Source organism: Puccinia triticina, chromosome 8A (assembly GCF_026914185.1).
Source record: "Puccinia triticina chromosome 8A, complete sequence".
Taxonomy (NCBI): domain Eukaryota; kingdom Fungi; phylum Basidiomycota; class Pucciniomycetes; order Pucciniales; family Pucciniaceae; genus Puccinia; species Puccinia triticina.
This window is the reverse complement of record NC_070565.1, coordinates 6424396-6447133: the sequence shown is the minus strand read 5'-3', so window position 1 is coordinate 6447133 and position 22738 is coordinate 6424396. Positions and strand designations below refer to the sequence as shown.

At 47.0% G+C, this 22738-nt stretch overlaps 4 protein-coding genes across 4 annotated transcripts; 2 read left to right on the top strand and 2 right to left on the bottom strand.

Moving 5' to 3' along the window:
• Nucleotides 1-824: 824 nt before the first annotated feature.
• PtA15_8A709 (uncharacterized protein) lies at nt 825-4633 on the bottom strand (the record flags this gene model as incomplete). Its single annotated transcript, XM_053172166.1, has 10 exons — nt 825-933; nt 1000-1173; nt 1255-1352; nt 1419-1514; nt 1594-1710; nt 1821-1908; nt 1988-2522; nt 2590-2625; nt 2778-3393; nt 3545-4633. 10 exons carry the CDS (start codon nt 4631-4633, stop codon nt 825-827), a joined length of 2958 nt encoding a protein of 985 aa, XP_053023357.1.
• A 1589-nt stretch (nt 4634-6222) lies between these two features.
• PtA15_8A708 (uncharacterized protein) lies at nt 6223-8778 on the bottom strand (the record flags this gene model as incomplete). Its single annotated transcript, XM_053172165.1, has 11 exons — nt 6223-6259; nt 6418-6523; nt 6612-6718; nt 6805-6988; nt 7047-7491; nt 7564-7810; nt 7894-7979; nt 8056-8254; nt 8329-8411; nt 8517-8624; nt 8716-8778. 11 exons carry the CDS (start codon nt 8776-8778, stop codon nt 6223-6225), a joined length of 1665 nt encoding a protein of 554 aa, XP_053023356.1.
• A 349-nt stretch (nt 8779-9127) lies between these two features.
• Nucleotides 9128-10848, top strand: PtA15_8A707 (uncharacterized protein; the record flags this gene model as incomplete). The annotated part of the gene is made up of 8 exons (XM_053172164.1): nt 9128-9154; nt 9243-9320; nt 9505-9564; nt 9730-9888; nt 9974-10186; nt 10315-10481; nt 10570-10745; nt 10817-10848. The coding sequence occupies 8 exons, from the start codon at nt 9128-9130 to the stop codon at nt 10846-10848; spliced, it is 912 nt and encodes a 303-aa protein (XP_053023355.1).
• A 1759-nt stretch (nt 10849-12607) lies between these two features.
• On the top strand, nt 12608-17819 carry PtA15_8A706 (uncharacterized protein; the record flags this gene model as incomplete). Its single annotated transcript, XM_053172163.1, has 11 exons — nt 12608-12857; nt 12920-13010; nt 13091-13790; nt 13852-14443; nt 14908-15090; nt 15204-15560; nt 15636-15818; nt 15911-16126; nt 16196-17322; nt 17392-17544; nt 17616-17819. The coding sequence occupies 11 exons, from the start codon at nt 12608-12610 to the stop codon at nt 17817-17819; spliced, it is 4056 nt and encodes a 1351-aa protein (XP_053023354.1).
• Nucleotides 17820-22738: the final 4919 nt, after the last annotated feature.

Genomic DNA, 22738 nt, shown 5'->3' with positions numbered 1-22738 from the left:
ACGCGAGTGCATGAGGGGGAAAAAATCACAGGCTGGGCCTTTCACATCTCCATGCAAAGGACACACTGGTCATGGAGCCAAGAAAGGACTATATTCTGGATGAGTTCTGGATGAATTATAGATGAGTCCTGGATGATTTTTTGGCAAATTATAGTTTATTTCAGGATGATTTCCAACTGATTTCCACGCTGACTTCCAGTCTTGCTCATACCTATTCAATATTGCTTTACCAAAGGCCTCCAGCACAGTTATGGAAAAAAGTTACGGTAAGGCACTCCCTGGGGAGTGGGAACATATCTCCCCTGGTGGTGAATGGTGTGACTTGAGGGGAAGTGGGGATAACATTCACTAGCAAGTTGATTGCTCAATCACCATTCCCCCTTGTTGTGCATCTCTTCTGATGAAGCCCTTGGAATTCTTCAACTATGGGGCAGAATATTTGACAGGGGGTTTAAATTGATTTAAATTTGAAAATGAAAGCCACACATGCACTTGCAACCAAATTTGGGGAGTACAACTTTGAGTAAAAAAACATTTATTATAAGTTCTGATATATAAATAGAAAAATACAGATGATATCTTTATTTGAAATGTGAAAGTTTAAAGTAGCACTAAGCACATGCTAATAATGATAGAACCAAGGGGTCCATGATAAGTTACATCATAAGTAAAACATATTTGGAGTTTGCTGATGATAAATAGATGTTGAGTTGAATACAAAACAGGGTATACATTTTAAAAGAGGGGCTGGATTGAGTTAAGAAAGGAATGAAGAACTAGCTCAGATTTAACATCAGCCATCCTTCAAATGGAAAATAATGTATTCAACATGTATCAAGGAGTTTATTTTTAGGAAAGCCAGTTTTAGCGTTTCCAGTGTTATCTCCGTGGGCTTGCTGGTATTGTACCCATGTAGTTAAGTTGGGATTCATACTGCACAGAAAGAACACATTCTCAGCAAATCAATTTGATCATCGCTCAAGCTACATGAAAACTCACTAAGCTGCTTGATGGTCTTGGATGTACTGGGCGGTCGGGTAGTTACTTGGACTACAATTTGTGTTAATGGGTGTACCCGCCGGCTGATAAACTCGAACCCAGTCTACCCTCATCTTCGCTGGAAGACCTAGCTTTTTCAAATCAACCGCTCCAAACGTCGCCGAAATCCCAAGGCTTCAATTATGAAAGGAAAACCGCATCATCTTAGCAATACTTTGGAATAATAAAAATCAAAGAGTAAAGCGAAACGCTTACTTGAGCAGTATGTACATTGGCTCGTTCGGAATCACCCTGGGTCCAATTTGTGATAGTGGATCTGGTCCAATCGCCCCGGGAGTGAGTTGCCACATGGTCTAACAAAAAAAATTGATGGGTCAGTTGACGAAATATTTTTCAAAATATATTGAGCCTCCGTTTACCTGATCCTTCTGGGTCCACGTGATGAATGGATTGGCTGAATCTGAAGTGGCATATTCAAATCCGTAGCTTGCGTATCCCTTACCATCGTATGATGTCTTGAGGATGAAAGGAAAACCGTGTTTTAATGTTGTGTTAAAAAAATACCGGAGTGAATTTCAAAAATAACAAGCTTACCTGGTCGGTATTACTAAGGCCAGAGGCGGCTTGTTGATATATGTTTCCTGTGTATGGATTCATGACTGTTTCGAATGAATTGTCGGCTACTTTCACATATCCCTGGGTGCGGTTGTTCTACAGGAGATAGAGGTGGCATGGCTTGTGTGGGTTCCAGATCCACGTTTTGGAGTGCGAAAACAAAGAAGAGCTTGTGATTTTTCCTTTCGGCACTTTTGGATGCTCACCATACGATAATTGGCGTTATACGGAGCTAACTGCACAGATTGCGAGATTTGTCCCAACTTGGTTTTTGGATCGGTAATTGCTTCAAGACTAAAGACGTTCCAAAAATATTCAGTGGTCAACTACCGAGCTCGTCCAGTATTATTTTACCCCAGCCCATCAAGCTTACATATCGATCTCAGGTGCACTTCTTCCCACCCAAGTACCATCAGGATGCTTCGGGCCCGGGTGATAGTTTTTTCCAGATGCTTTTGGACATGTGCACCGACTGAAACGCTGACCCGGTAAGTAACTCAAGACATTATCGTGGTAGGGATCCCCCATTGTTTGAGCAGCAATAGGTCCTCCGGTTTTAGGATCAGTTTGGTTGGGCAATGTGCCTATATCGCAGCTGTCATAACTATACGGCCATGTGCCATCTAGTGATGCACCGTAGCCAGCTCGCCCCAAGTTGCCCATCGTCCAAAAAGCAGGCCAAAATCCACCAGCCTTTGGGTCTCCTGGCAAAGATATCGAAGCCTCTATGATGCCCCCTGTGAAACAAAATTTATTCCAGCTTTGCAGCATGCCCCCTTTGAAGTCGAGGTTGTGATTCATTGATGGATCGGCCACTTTGTCCAAAGAAATCACCAACGATCCATTCCGAGTTGTGATTTGATCGGGATCGTACCATTCAAGATTATTAGTAGCCCAATAGTGCAGATCTATTTCGAAGTAGTTTGTTAACCTCTTTTCTCCACATGCGGGAAAGAGCTCAAAATTGGAGCTCACCCACTGCCTCCCAATATGGGTCGTCTCCCGGCCAAACTATATGGAAGACACCAACGAATTTTCAGATAAATAATATCAATTCAGTAATGCATTCACCGATTCAAGCAGCGACGAGAAGCTTCAATGACTCGCGCTTGTGACATTCATGTCTTAGATAGTTGAGGTTTTCAAAGCAAGAAATAACTTACATGTACGATTGTCTTGATTAAATTCATCTGAAAAAACCAGTTGATAGTCTTTTCCATCCGTGCCTTTCCTCGTTCTAGCCGATCGCGGTGTATCAGCATCAATCAACCCTCGGAAGCCAAGTATTTGCGGCACCTGTCCAGTGGCGTTGATACCCCCAAGATTGAAGCCCCCAAGAGTCCCGATGGGATGTTTGATGAAATAATCGATGATTGGAAACCCAGCGAACAAAGACACCAGGGTGATTGCTAGTATTCCCAGGCCGATTGCGTTCAGCCAGCCTCGAACAGATAACCAATCAGTTTCGCCTGAGACCGCTTTGCTTTCGACGATCATGCGGTCGACGCCTTTCCGGGGCAGAACGGGACCTGGGTCGTGAAGGGCGTCGTCCACCTCCGCTTCCCGAAAGTCAAACACGTCGAGATTGTGGGGTAAATATCCTAGGCGTTTCTCATCTTCCTTATCTCTGATTGAAAGATCCTCCGTCATTCTCGAGTGACCAAATCTATTGTAAAGACCAGAGTCATTTCCGGAGAGAACGCTTGCCGTACTGCCACGGACAGAAGATAACGATTCAGAGTTATTCAGAGGCGGACAAAAACGCATGGCGGTGGGGTTCTGTTAAAAAAGACATGACTGATTAGTGAATTTCTGCTTAAAATTCCAGCTCTCTGAGAAGCTAGGCTTTTTTTTTGTTTCAACTCAAGTGAATTTCTGCTTAGAATTCCGGCTCTCTGAGAAGCTAGGCTTTTTTTTTGTCTCAACTCACCGGGTCCAGCCTGTCCCCGCGCATCATTTGGAGATTTTGGTCCCCAGCCATACTGATAGGTCGCATGAAACTCGCAGATGGATTAGCTAGATCGTGATCCACATTCATCACAAAGGTAGTGTCGTGCGATCTGGCAAGGTTAGGCTGTTCTACCATGATAGACAACGACGATTCTTTCCTCGCAGGAAAGTCCTGAAGCTCCTCCAATGTGTCCTTGCTTCTGCCGTTGTCCATAGGTTCAGGTATCTCTGCGTACTTGCTCACATCATCTGAGCTGCCGAATTTCCCAAAGAAGCTTTGTCTCCAACCTTGGTTCGACGAATTCGAGTTGTTGGATGTTTGTCGGAGCATACTTTGACGGCGAACCTCAGTCCAGCCAGCGCTTTTCGCACCTTTGATTCCGAACCTAACATCTTCCGCCGTTGGGATCTCAATTGGCTCCGGGGGCGGCATCATGGAAAGCCGCTTGACATGATCAAAGTCCTGAGATTCGCTTCGATCCCTCTGGCCAGAATATTCTGAATTTCTACCGGGCGAATGAAGACCAGATTGGTAAAAATTGTCGATATCTTGCGCTGTGAAACGGTGAGAATTTCGCGAGTTTTCTTGAGGACTCTGGAGATAATCGAGCATGTCTTCTTGCTGCTCAGAAGGGGATAAATCCGGTTCCCCATACGTCGTACCAGCCATGCCAAGCCCGGTGTTGGGAGGAAATGTTGCAGGTGGGTTGTCCACAGAGATCGGTGAGTAGCGATTAAGATAGCTCCCCGCAGGACTCGCAGAGACTACATTGAGAGGCGCCGTTTCGTTGTGATAGTTCCTCAGAGTTGAAGAGGGCTGAGAGGGTGATAGGAAAGCTTGACCAGGCGAAGAAATTCGAGGCGAGGGAAAAGCGTTTAGTAATTCGCGGGTTGACTGTGGTGGACTGTTGGACCTTTCTCTCTGGAGGAAAAAAGAATTCGGAGAATAAGTTGATAGAGGTGATACCAAGCGAGAGGGCTCCCCGTTGCTGAATGAGGTGATCAACGGAGAAGCCGGTTGGCGACCAGGCTCTTGTGAGCTTTCTTGATTCCTGTTGAACTGAGACATTCGCTCGACCTAACGCGTGAGCTGCTTCAAAATAATTGTCTAAAGGTTAAAAAATATGCAGGCAGCGAAATGGACAAGGAGAACTTTTGGAGGTAGTTGATTTCAGGTCTTGTGATGTGGTCTTATTGGCTAGCTGCCTGACTTAGACTAATAAAGAAATCAAGCTGCATCCAAATGAGGTTTAGGACAGGACAAGGTCGGCGAATGGGTAACATAGCGCCTGAGCTCACTTGAATGGGCTAAGATGGGCTATATATGTACTAGCCTCAAAAAAAAGTCAAGAGACTGTGCTCTCAATGCTACTGACAAGCTCAGCGGTAAGAGGACCAAGCGCGGCGACGCGCAAAACGTCACCGTGAGCGACCATCAGCACCAGTGAGGCTGAGCGCCGGTGGCCCACCTGGCGGTCGGACAACTGTGCCGAGCTTGCCAGCATGCTGTGGTCCCCTCCGACTAAGTCCTTCCCGGGCGCTAAGTTCGCCGAGCTTGCCGTGTCAATGATCCACATTGACTTTGGGCCGACGGGCGACAATTCAGATTGGTAAAGGGAAGCTGCTCCTTCGGAGGCGGGCGCTTCGCGGCCAGGAGAGACTTAGTTAAGTTCGGCTGCAGCTACCCATTTCGCAAGTGTGCTGCTGCAACCTCTAGCGGAAAAACTTGAGAGGATCAAGAGGAAGCGAAAAGTGCGACTGGAACAGAGCAAAATGTAAAACTGGTAAAACAGTTGGGTGGGCTACAAAGTATGTACTTTGAGTCCTGTGGAAATCACACCAGACCCCGGTTTACTAGGAATCCCTGGTTTTCCTTTTCTAAACTGAAAAGGAAACTATTTTGGATCACATGCATATGTACCCCGAAGTTCTTTGAGCTGCTATGTCAGACTTTTGCCTGTTTTGTCATCGTCACTGGTCAGGCTGGACTGCATCTCTTCGAACATGACTCTCTCCGACCAGATCAACACAAGCCTCTCAGTGATGGGCCGGCCGCAGGATCTCTATTTTTACCCATCAGTGAGAAGAGAAATAAGCAACGCAGTTGGACTGGCTGAAAGCCCTTAGACCCCTGGCATTGGGAAAACCATCAGTTTTCATCATAGAGTCAAAATTGACACATATATGCTTTGATGAAGACATCAAAGGGTTCTGCCTCAGGCTAAAGCTGCCTCAAGATCATTGCTGATGCCCGTCCCCCCCCCCCCCCCTCCCCCCCCCCCCCCGCAGCGGTAGAACTGTGTCGAGCCTTGCCGAGCTCCCCGACCCGAGAGGGCTGTATCGGGGATTTCGGGGGGCGACTGGACTACATGCATGGGAGCCAATTTGAATTACATACTTCGGAAATCCTCGTGAATTGCTTGTACATCTAATTGAAGCCCTGTTCAAGTAATTGTGACAGAAACGAGCAGTGAAATTTGCTAGATCAAACTCCATGTTGCAAAGCCGGAATAATGGAAAGGGAGGCAGTGATTGTATCCACGCGGTCCAATGTTCAAGGCGTTTTCAGCGGACGGCCAGGTGATTCGGTAATTACGAAAAAATGTGATTCCGAAGGTGTCAAATATCTTCGGGGGGCATGTATTTTCACACCCTTGCTTAGACCAAGTTGGAGGGATAGTGGGCTTCCTCAATGCTACCAGATACCCCACAACAATTCAGTATTTGAGCGGTGCCAATTTAGAGAAGTGTTGCCAACCATTGAGACGGAACAAAGGCATGTGTGATAAGCTGACTTTAAATATTTGGTTGTGTTGATAGATGAGACTAGAGATTAATGATCATTGGACTTACGGCAAGAATTCCTCTTTGATGCTTCGGGCATTGACGAATCTGTAGAGCAGGTTAATGCTACCAGCTTTGTCATTAGTACCACTGGCTCTGGATCCTCCGAACGGCTCTGCGAATCATCAGCAATGAGTATAAGCCATCGATCAAATCGCTCGTAAGATGAGGGATTTCGAGTAAATAATGGGAAGAACCCTCACGTTGACCAACAACAGCTCCAGTACATTTCGAGTTGATGTAGAAGTTACCAGCAGCCCGTCTAAGCTTGTTTGATGCCAAGACTACAGCATGGCGATCGGCAGCAAAGCTAGAATGCACAGGACAGGTACTCTTAGCGCTGCTGATCGGAAGACCTTCAAAATACTATAACGGCCAGTTGTTTTTGCGACTTACATAGAGCCAGTCAGCGCGTAAGCTGAGCTCGAGTCTATCAAATCACAAGTCTGCTCAAACTCTGCATCGGGATACACGTATGTGGTGATGACCGGACCGAACAGTTCCTCAGTCATGGTGATGGAGCGAGGATTTCGGGTCAAGATGACGGTGGGGTCGATGAAGTATCCCTTCGAGGCATCAGCTGTTCAATTCGAGTCAGCAAAGAAGTCAATCACGTGATTAAAGTCGAAACTAAATACCTTTGCCGCCAATGAGAATCTCGTCGCCTGCGTTTTTGGCACTTTGGATCAAGCCAGTGATTTTATCAAATGAACCTTGCGAGATCACAGGTCCTAAAAAGGTGCTCCACTCTTCGGGGCTTCCAACTTTGAGCTTGGCAACCTCCTCCTTAAGGATTCGGGAAAACTCAGGCCAGATGCTTTCCGGGACATACAGACGGGACAAAGCGCTGCACTTCTGACCGCTGTATTCAAAGGCGGCACGGATTGACTGCAGCACGGTTGGTCGGACCGGTGCCGAGGAATGGACGAGATGGAAGTTTTTCCCGCCAGTCTCACCGACCACTCGAGGGTATGATCGCAAGGCGGCAGTCGAGACCCCTTGGGCAATGTCAGACCACAATTTGCGGAAGACTGCGGTGGACCCAGTGAAATGCAACGAGGCGAATTCTGGATGACCAAAAATCTAGAGGTAATCGTTAATCAGCGATCATGTCCGGTCAAGTCTGCACGTAGACGGGTGTTAGGGCGCAAGTACCTGTTTACAGGCAGTTTCCACATCAGCGCCAGCCACCGGTATGAATTGGATAACACCTTTGGGAAGTCCGGCCTCTTCTAACAGCTTGTAAGTGAGGTAGTTGGCGTAAACAGCCATTGGAGACGGCTTCCAGATAGCTACATTTCCAAGGAGGGCAGGTGCTGCAGCCAAGTTACCACCAATGGCAGTAAAGTTGAAAGGAGAGATCGCATACACAAAACCTTCAAGGGGTCTGTACTCGACTCGGCTAGAAAAAAAAAACCGAGATTCAAGCAAGTCCGTTAGCGCCCAACATCCAAAGTGCCCAGGAAACTGTAGGAGGGAACTTGCTTCCAAACACCGGCCGAGTTCTTTGGTGGTTGCTGAGCATACATTTCCTCGGCGTATTTGACGCCAAACCTGAAGAAGTCGCACATCTGCGTATAGGTAGAATTGCTCAGTCAACCCATTGCGTGGTGAGGGTGTGCGTGAACAAGTTGTGATTTTTCTGACCTCAGCAGCAGCGTCTATCTCTGCTTGCCAAGCGTTTTTTCCTTGGCCAAGCATGGTAGCAGCCATTATTTTGTACCTCCATCTGGGGGATGATAGCAGGTCGGCCGCCTTCAAGAAGATTGCAGACCGGTCGTTAAATGGTAAGGCTTCCCATTGCGCCTTGGCTTTCAAGCATCCTTCGATTGACTTGGTGATCAACCTGAACAGTTTTCCGGAAGGGAAGAAATAGACGGTCAACACACTGTTGCGCTTTGTTTACTCCGTTGAACTGACTCAGGAGAAGCGGTGTGGAAGTTGCAAAGCACGGTTTGGTGGTCGTGTGGGAGCACTTGAGCTACAGTAGGGCCGTTGTGTAGCTAAGCACCAGCCAAGTAGAGCCCAGCGGTTAGCTTTGGCGAACGTACAGATTGAGAGACGTATTTGCTTTCCTAGAGACTAGAAAAGGATTTGGATGGGCTTACCTCGACACCATCGATTACGGGTCCGACGGAATATGGCATGCCGGCCCTCATCTCTTTGACAGCAGCATCCAAGGCAATCCTAGATGGGCTGCCAGGCTCATAGTGTTGCTAAATCGATATTTGGATTGGGGTGAGTTAGTGGGATACGACGTGGGACTAGCGTTGGAGGGAGCTGTGAGCCCGGCAAATGAGACCTTACATTGGGTTCATTGGGGATTTCGGGAAGCTTGAAGGTAGCTAGAGTAGGGCAAGCGTTCGACATGTTGGAAGTAAAAGGCGTGGTGGACGGGGGGGATGGGATTGGACGACTGCTCTGAGATGGTAGAGGGCAGGGTTTTGACCACTGTATCTCGGCCCAAGCCACGGAACCGGGAAGGGGGACCCTAGGACCCGTCAGACATGAAGACGAAACACTTGAGTGGACTTACTGGATTTGAAGTGTTTGGAGTATTTTGATGACCTCATGGCTGGAACGCGGTCGGCCATCGACGATGGGGGAAGTGGGGGGTGGGAGAGGAAACGCGGACTTGGGAAGCCAGCTGTGTTGAGCTCGACCAACAACAACCCACGAACGACGACGCCATCGACCAACCAGCTACATAGCAGAAAGGATGGCTTCCTCATCGAGTACTTCCAAGGTAGAATAGCTTATCCTGAACGCTCTGGAGTTTTCAAGACTGTGCTGAGCTCCATTGCTTCCCAATTCGCGGCAACCCTGTTCTGTAGACTGGAGACAAACGGGCTAATCCAGCCGCCTCGCTTATCGCTGGTGCCCTCGCCGGATCGATCGAAGGATTCGTTACCGTCAGGATCCTTCATTTTTGTTTTCTTGAGGCTAGCCACATACAGCCTAGGAAGATAATTGACGAGCAACTCAAACTCTCTTGACATCCAATACCATCCATCGAACCACACCTTCGGGCGCCATCACACTCTGATGTCTAGCGTTTTCGTTTCCCCCCGATAATTCTCAAACGCCCACAATCAGTATCCAACCGAATTTGTAAAGACCCGATCCCAATTCAGGTCCGCAACGGCAGTCGGAAAGGTACGTAATTTTCAGGTCGAATATCCCGCCAAACGGCTTTTCCAACCGAAGAAAACAGAGCAATACATATTCACGACGGTTTTCAACCCATCAACCTCCTCATTACCATCCCCCGCAATAAATAAATTCAAACTTGAAATCTCATCGAAACACAAATATTTCAAGCCACCGGGACCGATCGAAATATTGAAGACGACAGTAGCAAAAGATGGAGTCAGAGGACTCTACTCTGGATGCTCAGCTCTAGTGATCGGTAATGGTCTAAAAGCCGGAGTCAGATTCTTTAGTTATGAGAAATTCAAGAAGGCTTTAGTGGACCAAGACGTATGCATCCTTTCTTTCAAAATCTTCAGATGCCATTTTTTGATCGATCTGCAAGGCTGAAATCACGTTTTTTTATTACCGAAAGGGAAAACTTACTGGCCCAAGGTCATTATTAGCTGGACTAGGCGCGGGAATGTTCGAGGCCTTATTGGCAGTCACTCCTTCGGAAACCATCAAAACTAAACTGGTTAATGAATCGATGAAGCCTAATCCTAGATTCACTGGACTCGTTCAAGGTACCAAAGAAATCATCAAACTCGAAGGTATGGGAGGGATATATCGGGGCTTGTTTCCTGTTGTTTGTCCTCCTTCTCTGCACTTCTCTCCCTGCATCTGACCACTCTCTCAGCATTATCGCTGAAATTTGTTCAAATTTGGCTTCACTTCCCTCCCGAAATACGCATGGACATTGAATAAAAATTCAAGATGATGCGACAAGGAGCGAACTCAGCAGTCAGATTTTCCACTTACAGTTCATTGAAAGCACTCTTTCAAGGAAATGTTCGATCCGGACAACAGCTACCAAGTTTCATGACCTTCGCGATAGGGGGAGTAGCGGGAGTAGTGACAGTATATTGCACGATGCCATTAGAGTGAGCAGAACGTGACTCTGCACGCAACAACAAAAGATTTACGATGCTTTAACTGATACGCTCCATCTACCGACACCCGATTACTCAGCGTGATTAAGACTCGGATGCAGTCTCTCGAAGCAAAAGCTAAATATTCTAACTCATTTGATTGCGCTTATCAAATATTTAAGTTTGAAGGAATCTCCCGATTTTGGAAAGGAACTACACCCAGACTAATCCGATTGAGTCTTAGTGGTGGCATCGTCTTCACTGTCTATGAAAATGGTCCGTCCTTTTTCTCTCCTACAATTTTTACTAGGATCTTCAATCTGACTGTCTGTCTTGATTTTTCTCAGTGATCAAGATGTTAGGAGGCATTTCAATTTAGACGAACCTCTCCAAAAACGATGCATGGAATGATCCGAAACGCATTATTCATTTTATCCACACGCCTGTGCTTACTTACAAACAACCAGAAACTAACCATTCTTCTGGTGAATTTTATGTAATGGATTACATGAACATGTGAATGAAGAAGTATCATTTACTGAATCTCTTAAACCTGTCAGGCTATGGTGAAAACTGCAAGAAAAACTTGATTAACTGGGTGCAGTTGACATTTGCAGTACTTTGACATGGGCTGTACATGGAAGCTAGTGTACTAATAAAATCTGAGCAACACCATAAGTTTCATTAGAGTTGCTGGATGTCAAAACAGGGCTCCAGTCTCACCCCATTAAGCAAGTTTGATTTGCAGTGGGTTATGTTTTGAAGCTTCATGTTTGGGTTTGAATGACCCTCAAGAATATGTGTATAGCACTGCAAAAATAACTTGGTCAACTGCTTGCAGTTGACATGCAGGATACTCAAGCCAAGCTGCCATTGTAACTCCACATGAATGCAGAAGCGCCTTTTTTTGCACAGTCACTGTGCAAGGTCCACAGTGACTGTGCATTGAAGCTTGGGTTGAGTCAAACCTTGAGTAAGGCTGGTGTAACACCACAAGCTTCCTCAGAGTTGCCACATGTCAACTGCTCACATTTGACACAGTTTTTTTTGCAGTGTAGACATGCTTGATGACCAGCACCAGAAGAGATACTTCTCAAGGCCCTGACATCAAATCAAGGAGACACTCCAGCTGCTTGCTATCTATAAAATTCTTCTTGATAGTTCTTACTCCCTGTATTCCCAGCTGTGTTTCACTTGACTTTAGGGCTACATACTTTGCCCCTGCCATAATTTAGGAGTACTTTGACCAAGCATAATGATGTAAACCTGCCCGGCATCTTGTTGCATGATGAAAAGTTGAATGATAAATTGATGTCTCAGATTATAATCAATTTCACCTGGAATACCAAGCTCACTGCAAAAAGAAAATGTAAAAATACTTCTCTCTCCTTGGTATTTTATTGGCACTTCAGGGGTTAGGGGTTAGGGCTGTCTTCTGAAAACACTTGGCAAGGTGTGACATTGATATGCACAATGGTGCAATCAATCCAATACACATATCAGTATTTCTTGGTTACAGGTATTGGATTGGTTTCACATCTGATACACTGTATTGGTATTGTATCTGAAGACCAATACAATTCACATGCATCAAAAAACTGTCAACTGGCACAACAATACAATCCAATTTATACTAGGTGTATTGCTGGGATGGGTGTTTTTTTTCAGCTCACCCAGCTCCATTTCTAGTGCCCCAGCTCCGTTGTCTTTTGGCTTTTAGCCAAAGATTTTTTTTTTTTCTTTGGCTAACAGCCAAGGCAATAAAGGTTCAAAACTCAGTTTAGAACTAGTGCTTTCAACAGATTTTGAGTTTATTTACAAATTGGCCAACTGACTGATTTTTGATTGTTCACCCCAGGATCCTAGGTCAAGAATGCCGTCAGGACGTAGGGATGACCAAAAGTTTGGCGCCCAATGTAAAGGTGTTTGAAATGTAGATGTGATGTTGGCTTGCTGAGCCTGTGGGAAAGAATGTTTTGTGTTCCAAAATTGTGGAAGGTTTCCAAAAGCAGCTGAAACAGGCTGAAACCGAGAGATTGAATTGAATTTATCCGATCGTCAGATGACGTCCGGCCGCCCGATCGATCGGCGTTTGATGGGTTTGGTCGGGGTGTCGTCGGGGGTTCTGTATATCGATAATGAATTTTGAAGCTTTGCCCTGCTTTCCCCCCTCCGGCCTTCCGCTGTTGCCTTGCGCCCTTTCTCTCCTACTTTTCCTCCAAAACTTCTCCGGACTTCTCAATCGACTCATCGCCGGTCGCACCCGCCTGAGCCATCTCCACCATCCTGACCCCATCTACCGTCTGTCACGCGGCCCTCGATCAGAAGACATCCCCTCCACTTGGCATCACATGGACCCAGAAGACGTCCTTGACTTCGGCGAAGACGGTGAGCAGTTCCAAGAACCCCCCTTTGCATACCTCTCACTAACGCATAAGCTTCCCCCCCAGATGATGGTTTGGATGTGATCTCATTGGGCGGTTCCGATCACGATGGCCGGCCTGTCTCCAACCGCTCGAGCTCCGCCGCAGAATCTACCACGTCAGTCTTATCTTCTCTATCAATTCTTTCCGATTAACCCATCAGTCACACGCTCCTAAGCATCCTCCATCCCTCTGCAGTCGGAGCGTCCGTCAAAATCGACCCTCTTCCCCACCTCACAGCCGTAATCCCAAGAGTGTATCCCACAATCAATCCAACGGTTCTGAGAGGCGACGCCACGAATCTGTTTCTCGGACAACCAATCCTCCTCACCCACCTCACCGCGAGCATAACCACCAACCAGTTTCGCGCTCCGCCGATCCTTCAGCCCCTCATCCAGACCGGCGTTCACGTCTTCATGATGGATCCCGCCATGCCGCACACTCGTCTGTTACCGCTCCGTCTCGTCACAAACCACCCATCGACCGTCCAAGACCTGGCGAAAGAGCCTCGTACATGCCACCCGACCGTCTCCAAGCTGTAGCAGCTGCCTCTCATTCTAGTGATCCTCTGATTCCTAAACCCGATCCAAAGCATCCCGCGGCAAGCTTATCGACGCGAATAACAACTGCCCATCGGGATACCGATCAGAAAGCATCAAACCCTTTGAGCACATCGAAGCCAGCTACTGAGCGTGAGAAGTTTGAAGAAGCTAAAGACGTTGAAAAACCAGCTGAACCATCTCTTGACCCAGCTTCCGCTGAGCTCCCCGAGGGTTGGATTTCCAGGATTTCTAAAGGCAGTAAAAAAACTTACTACGTCAATGCTCTTACTCGAACAAGCCAGTGGAATCGGCCCACCGAACCAGCTTGTGCCAGACCAACCAAACCTACTCTCAAGGTGTGCTTCCAAGCCTGGGATACTATCATTTGTCGTCATGCTTACATTCTGGATATCACAGGTGGCTTCTAAGGCTGCAGTTCAGCAACCTGCTCAAGAAGTAACAGAAAGCCGTACTCATCCAAGCCGAAGCAATCTCTCCAAAAAAGATGTCGTGGGCTCATCCACTGATTTGCCTCTGGCCAGCAGGCCCCAAAAAGAAGGGTCTGATGTCCAAGCTTGCGCCCATTCACGGCCATTGGATGAACAATCAATGCCTTCTCGCAACACGGTGTCACATGACCACCAGCACCACCGCGTTCAACCTCAAGAACCGTCACAACATCACGATACTAGCAAGTCGGCGATGGATGACCATCACGGCCAATCAAACCCCATGGACTCTCGAGCCACTCATGCTTCAGATAGTGACATTGACGGCCGATCCATAAACCAAGAAAAATTGCAACCTGACCCAAGTGAACCCTGCTTCGATCATCGGATCCATCCTGACCGTCGACAAGAGATTGCTTCTACTATCCATCCTGACTGTCGCCAAGAGATTGCATCTGCGATCCATCCTGACCGTCGCCAAGAGATTGCTGCTGCGAAGTCACATCGAGGACGGGTCAGCGCTCCTGAACCCTCGAAAGCAGTTATCGTCGGCTCTTTCCGTAAGCTTCAATCATGTTTATGCCCCTCATTTTTCACCAATGTCGAATTCGGGCTTCGCTCGCAGTCTTGTGGATGGATATCAGTAGCATGCATCGTTCACATGATCTACGTCGCCCTCGTCGAATATTGCCAAAATGCCCGTTGCATTGCTCTCGACGGTCGCTTGTGCGTCCAGAAGAGATGAATTGCCTCCGTGGATTTCCGCAATGAGCTGTCTCATTACCATTCTCACTCCTGTGGGGCTAGCAGGGACATTGTGGAAATATGGATCGCCCCCTCATCCCAGTTACATAATGCAATTCTAAACTTGACATACAATCGAATGGACTCGTCACGAATGTCGATCCAGCCATTGCCAACTTTCATGACAAAACGATTTAAATCAACAATGAAGTCTAATAGCGAAACCTGCATCGTAACTCATTGCTTTCCGCCGCCTCCCTCCTTCATGTCACATGTGTAGATCGCGACCCCCCACCCCATACGGACATCGACAATAGGGATATCCCTCCTCACCGGTTACCAGCGCGGTATCCTCATGACTCTGATCCCTATCGCTCGGTTGGAATTCCGAGGCCTCGTTCAGTCTCTCCAGTTCCTCGTCGCGTCTCCTCTCATCGCGGTGGAAGGCGTGAGCACAGAGACCGTACGTTGTTTACATTAATCAAGCAAGATGGTGTATGGTTTATGGCTTTACAGCTCGCCACTCCCTGACGCTGTCTCTCAAAATGCGGACTGACTGCTTTTTTATTCGCACAGACATCCACCTGTCTGGTGCCAACGGAATACCCACCGCCCCGGGTCGCTGTTTTCCCGAGCCGATGGCTCCGATAACGCGCTTGCAGCCTCATGAAATGTACATCAACCCTGAAGCTGCCCGATTCACCAAGCCACTGTCAATCCCACCGAAGATCACTCAACCATCCGACTACCGGGATGTGGACTGGCGACGAGGACCCGATCATCCACGAGGACCCGACTATCCACGAGGACCCGACTATCCACGAGGACCCGACTATCCACGAGGACCCGACTATCCACGAGGACGCGACTATCCACGAGGACCCGACTATCCGCGAGGACCCGACCATCCACGAGGATCCGACCATCCATATGGTAAGATTCCCGAATCGCACTCAACTAGACTAGCTGAAAGTTCTTTCCGTTCTAACGAACCCGCTGGTCTTTCAGATCGTGATATATCCTCTCAAGACCGTAGGCCCTCTAGTTGGGCACGTCATGAAGCTGCCGTGATCACTCCAATTCATCCTCCGCACCGTCATTCCCCGATGACGCGGCTTAGATCTCTATCTCCACCACCTCGACGCATGCCGACTTCGATACAGGTCTCGCGTACTCCCCTGCAACCCGACTGTGAGCCACCCCCTCAAATATCTAACCTTTGCCACTAAATAATTCCTAGAAGATTCTATTAGAGTCCCTGTTGAGCTCCAATGTTACTCTAGTGTATCCCCCTGTACAACCCCGTTCACCCCCCGCCTCAAGCCGGTTATCGCTAGGAGAGCGCCCAATCAGGCCACCTGAGCCGGGTGACTTACCGCGTCGCAATCAAACGACTCGATACGATGCATACAGGCCTTCGCCTTCGTTCCCTTCGGAAACCGATGGCCCCCGTCCTTACAATCCCAGGCGTGGCGACGGTTATTATCCGCGTGACCAAGGTAAGCGTCTATGGTAACTTGATATATACAAAGCAAACGTTCTTGACGTCTGAACTCGGACCCTCAAAGACCTGCATCGCTCAGAGCCCACCCTCATAGATATTAGAAGATCCCAAGTAGCGCAACACTCGCCTCTTTTGCCAGAACCACCCAGGATTCGTAGTGGCATGAGCCAACCTGACTCATATCGGCCCGCTCATCGCCCCTCACATACCGCAAGGGCTTCTCCCCGCCACAACGAACCCACCGGGTATTATCCAATCATTGATTTGGACGAGATCCCCAATAAAAACGATGCTACGGCTGGACCTTCGACTGCCCGAGACGCCAAGGTATTGTCCCCTGAAACTGAACCGGTGGAGGTAGCACGTCGCCCTTCCCTGAAGCAACCTCCCGTTCGACTACCAAATATCAATCAAAGCAAACTTGCCTCGGACAGTTTGGGCAAGTTTCCGGCAGACAGTACAAGAGAACTTCCCACGCATGATTCGAGGCAACCACCTCTCACGGATGACGCAGTTCGCACCCCTCCGGATTACACAATTCCAACCCCTCCGAGCAACGCGAGAGACGATACAAGTAAAATTTACATCCATGACGCAAACAAGGCTGTGATGAATACTGCAACTCAGCCATCAAGAGCAATATTAGAAATTCCACATCGTAATAGCAGCAATAGGAATGGAAGACGTGGACGAAGCCTTGAACCCGAAGATCTCAGTGAAAAGGGTGCACATGCGTCATCGGATATTATTGAAATAATCCCGCCTCAACATGCGCAACTTGAGGTTGAGCCCCCCAAACGACCTGTATCACTGGCCAAGCGGCTTGGGCCTATGGCCGACTGCTCAGTAGAGCCTGATAAGTTCTCACCCCCCGCCAAAAGGTCCAGACGAAATCCAGTCGATCGAACAGAAGCCTGCGACGTGTCGAATGATAATGCTCAAAATCCAACAGCAATCCATCCGTTACCGGAAGAAATAAGTCCAACTAGACAAAATCTTCCATCCAGTCCTCCTGATTCTTCAGAAAAAATCCAAAGCCAACTCGCGATTGCTGGACGAACTCCCAAGATTGAGCAAATGGCTGAGAGTAACTACTCTCCGCCAACCCCTCAAGACAAGGGAATCAGTCTCCGTGGGAGGGCAGGACGGAAGTCTGATCGCAGTGAAGTCGCAGAAAAACCCAGGCCTCATGTAAGCGTTGTTGTGATGAGGTTGTCATCCTGTTGAGCTTAAAAGCTGACCCACTCGATATGTCCAAAGATTGAAGAAAGCGGTAAAGGTGAGACAATACCTACTGGTAATGGCTCACTTCGAGACCGAATCCAAGACCTCGCTTTTACTCCAGTGGGGCCCGTTCCATCCCGGCCCCCATCTCAGCAAGCTTCTCCGACGAGTGGCGCTCAACAGAGACCGGTGAGTCAAGACATCGGACTTTTTGTCGTTCACGATGGTGGATTGCTGACTTTATCTGCTGCTCTATCCAGCAAGCCACTCGCCCTCACGACGTCCGTCATGGCCCGGCGAGGCCCGACCAAGACCCGCCCGTCGGCCGACACATCTCTGAAAGGATCTCAGGCTTCCGCGCTCCCTTCGGCCAGTCTTCTCCAACCAACGGAAACCATCGCGCTCGATACGCGCCCCGTCAGAGCGACTCCGGCTGGAGCGGTCGAAAGGCCCGATATTCCTGATCGGCCTGTCTCACATAAGCGCACCTTTCGGCCCAAAGGTCCCTTTCCCTTTGTCATCCTCCCTTGGCAATATTGCGCTTGCTTCCGTTGATCAAACCTGGAAACAAGGCGGCAAGAGAAAGGAAAACTCACAACTCACCTCAGAAAAATATCACTGTTTCTTTTTGCGCGTCTCTTTGAAATACACTTAGGCGTGAAGAGGTACATTTACATTTCACATTAGTCGTAATTCTTCCCTCTCCATTGCTTTTTTTTGGAGAGAATAAACCCTTATCTCAATTGGGTGTTTGTTTGGCTGTTTTGTTGTTTTTGTTTGTTGAAGGGATGAGATCCTGGTTCATTGCAAACAGAAAATTGATGAAGATTCACGCGAAGATTGTCCAATATGTCTGTTCCATTATCCCAGTAATGCCATCTGCTTTTTACATGTGTTCAAATTGAAGATGAATTGTGCCACTGCATGTATGGCAGTTGAAATTGCATTCAGGTCATAAGCCACCTGAATGGACTGCGGAGATAGACGGTTCACATTTGAAATTCTTCAGCAATAATTTCAAACCAGCAGAGCACTTAAGGTTTTGACTTATGAGCTGAAGCCAATTTGGCTGGCAAGTTAACTATTTTCTGAAACCAGCAAGCAGTATCATGTAAGCAAACCAGCAGCGGTGTTATGAGCTGTAGTGCGGGCTCCGTAGCACATGCCGAACTTAACCAAGTCTTGCCTGAGGCTTTGCCGGAGGAACTTATGACTTTTCAGGAATTCTCCCATGAGAGATATTTTTGTTTTGGTGGTGTTTTCCTTTGAACCACCAGAACTCAACTCTGACCATCACAAACCTTCTAAGTTTTTGATAGATGGTACGCCTGCATCTGCTCCTCCTTCTCATATAATTTCAGACTCCCTTGCCTCAATCTTCATCCCTCTTTTATTTTTTGAAAAGTCTCATTTTTGAAGAAATCAACCGGATCACACAGAAAAGGTCCGAGCGCAATCAGCCAAAGTGCTGTACTTTTATTGAATTATTATTTTCTCAATCAAATGTTTGAAAAATTTGAGTTAAGAAATAGAGAATCTAAAAAATGTGTAAAATATGAGAAAAAGCATGCAATGTACAAAAAGTTGGTCTTGTGAAATGATGGTTGAGAATTACATGAGATACGGTGGATGTAACAAAATGGCTGAAATATCCAGTTCTCTCAAGCAAGAATTCCTGATAAGTCATAAGTCCCTCCAGCAAAGCCTCAGGCAAGAGAGGGATTTAGTTAAGTTTGAGCACAGGCTCCCTACATAGCTTACATGTCCATGCCACAGACAGCACTCTCAAGGTTCAAGAGTCTGAAGATCCAGACTGCTTCCTCATCCTGCAATCTACCATCTTAGGATCCAGAACCCATAAAACCTCAGAGTCTCTCTTTCACTCCACAGACTAGATGATAGATCATAACAGTCACTCTCAAATGTGACCTAACCAAGCCATTTTTCACTGGTATTTTGACTAACACTCACAATCATCAGATCCTATGTATTTGACACTGACAACTGGCTGCATTGATTCAAAAAATCAAGAGAGGGTCCATGGACCAATAATCCAATGGATCAACACCTGTCAAACTCTACTTTGCAAAATTAAAAACCAGGATGACAGACTACAAATCACAAGCCACTGGCTATTTTTGGCCAAATGTTTCCAAAAAAATATAGAAAAGATACCTCAGAAGCAAGGCTGCAGCTTTGTCTACTCAAAATCATCTTCAAGAGGTTCTGTTATCTTTAAATAGATTTTGAGCTTGAACAATGTGAAAATCAGACCAATTTCTCAAAGTGCTCAGGCCATGCAGGCAACTTATGAAGTAAACCTTGTAAAGCTATGAATCCTTGATATGAGATGTGATGAATAAAAACTCCCCCAAGAAGCATATATTTCTGAAATAGAGAAGGATTATATATTAATGGTAAATGCATATTTTGGTTGATGAGAAAGCAAAACAAACAAAGACTATGTACAGTGGGTCATCTAATGTTTTTGCATCACATTTTTCAATGCAGAAGCTCAGGCCACAGACTTCAAGTCATGAAATTGGCTTTAGGGGCAGAAAAGAAGTTCCCAAGAATGATTATGAAATAAATAAAAAAAGTAAAAATAAATAAATGAAAAATGTGGAAATTTTCTAATTTCTTGCCAATTTCTCAGAATTTCCATTACTGTTCAAACCAAGGAGGGAAAACTGGAGAGCACAGTATTGCATGCAACAGGAATGATAAAAATTGAAAAAAATTGAAACCATTGACAATGGAGATGGCCTCTTGCACCCGGGTACCCACTGCGGGTGAGGGTACCCGCCTAAAATTTCACAAATTCTCAACATCCACACCTGCCGGCATGTGCTCGGCGGGTATAACGGGTACCCGCTCTGATATACTCATTGCCCATGAGAAATCCCTCCCAGTCAGCAATACATACACTTGCTGACCGGGAGGGATTCCCACATTCAGCAAGCTCATCAATGACTGGGAGGGAATCCTCCCAGCCATTGAGTAGATTTACAACCGGGAGAGAATCCTCCCAGCCATTGAGTATATTGATGACTGGGAGGGAATCCTCCCAGCCATTGAGTAGATCAATGACAGGCAGGGAATCCTCCCAGCCATCAAGTAGATTGATCACCAGGAGGGAATCCTCCCAGCCATCAAGTAGATCAATTACCAGGAGGGAATCCTCCCAGCCACTGAGTAGATTGATGACCGGGAAGGAATCCTCCCAGTGTGGTGGTAGATCCGGGTCGGGGACCCAAATTTACCGCACCAGTTTGCAGAGGTTGCGGACTGCGGATTCCGCAAGGCTGGCGCAGAGGATGTTCAAGCGGCGGAGGCGGAGCCCAAACACTGGGCGGGGAGTGTGTGGTCAAAGGCGGCAGAGCTGCGGCGTGCAGAGCGGAGAGGACTTGCTGAGTCCAGGCAGTCCAGCGCGGACTATCTCAAGTGGCACGGCAATTGGGGGAAGCCGTGGAAGCTGAAGCAGGCTACATCAGCGGAAATAACTGGGGCAGAGGCGGCGTTTGGGTGCCGCTACGCTAACGCATAGCGCTGAAATAGCGTAGCGTAGCGGCCCATTGTTGATCCCAACACCAGAGGCTAGACAGGGGTGTTGTGGTGTGCCAAATGTGTTTCAAGTACCAAATCACATAAATTGACAGTTTATTAAAGAGAACAAGACACATTTCAAGATTCATTATTGCATAATTGAATTCTACAGGTCATTTAACCCCTAGTCACTCACTGGAACCAGTAGGCTAGCTGCACTCAGTCCAAAGTTACTAGTATTATACTATGTTCATAAGCATAATTAAATACTGTAGAGATATTTTGATAGTACATAGTATAGAATTAGACTCAAGGACATATTTATAATGTATGTAGTGGCGTGGTTTGGCTCTGCCCATGGCATGGTTCCACCGGTGGAAAACTCCATGGTTGTTGTTTGGTTCCACCCATGTACCAAGGCATGGTTCCACCTGTGGACACCTCCAGGGTTGTTGTTTGGCTCCACCCACCCACCATGGCATGGTTCTATCTTTGGACACCTCCATAATTGTGTAGGCTCCATGGACACCACCACGTGGACATATGGGCACCACCACCACAACCACGTGGGTACCATCACCACATGGGCACCTGTATGGTGGTGACACCAAAAAAAAAATCCCTCACAAGGATCCCCACCAGCAAAAATCCCTCACATTTTACCATAAAAGGAGGATTTTTCCCCTCCTCAGTTTCAGCATGCCACTCAGGCAATCCTAACCAGAACACACATCTCACTCAGAGTTACAAGTCACATCCACATAAAATCCAGTAGTGCAATCTCAATCAAGTTGCCCATCAACATCTTTCATGCCTCAGAGTAGTTCTAAGTAGTCAAGTAGCAAGCATCACCCACTTGTTCTCTTAACAAGTCAAAGTGATCTTAACTAATTTTTCTCTTAAATGAAGGCTAAGGAAGAGGGCAAAGACACTTTGAATAGTTCACATATAACATCAGTTCTCTCAGAAGTTTTGTGTCATTTTATCTCCACTTTCATATCACAAACATATAAAACCATATAAAACATATCTTATGTTAAGGCTCATTTCCATTATCTGACTCAAGGCTGCTGTAAACCACTCCAACTCCATTTCCCATACAAAATACACTTTCTGCTGAATTCAAGTTTGATCTAGGTCTGATAAGAGACTGCTGCACATAGTTTTCTCTATCATTAGTTTGCCACAACAATAAATAAATTTGTTGTGAAAGCTCTTGTGTAGTATTGTAGAGGGGCAGGTCTTTCAAACCACCCATAACAGTTGTAATAGCTTCTTAAATCTTTGAAATATTATAACTGGTATTTCCCCCTGGCAGAACTGCCACCCGTCCCAAAGGAGTTCTCACAGCGTGGAATGATGATGGATGATCAGGAGTTTGGCGGCTGTCTACGGCGAGCAGTGGAGGCGCAGATGATGATGTGGGAGCGGAGGCATGCAGCGTGCGTGGGATGGGAGGAAGATTTCTATTGGTTTATGACATGCGGCTGAGTTTTCTCATGTTTAATTTTCTATAGTGGAGCAGTGGAGATTTGTCTATACAAGGGGGAGGTGTTTTCCTCCTGCAGGAGATATTTTTCAGGCTATCACCATTGGAGTTTGCGTGGCACTTGTGTGCAAGTGCCATCACGCAATATTGTTCAAGAAACCTGTTGGATATAACCTGGAACTTGAGCCTCAATGTATGCTGAATTCATGATGAATTTATGTTTAACTTATGCTCAATTGAGCTGAAGGCACTTTGGAAAGGAGTTGAATTCAATTGAAAACCAGCTCCAACTTGAATCTAGTTATTACTGGAACTATTTTAGAACACATTTTCAACTACCTTGCAAAG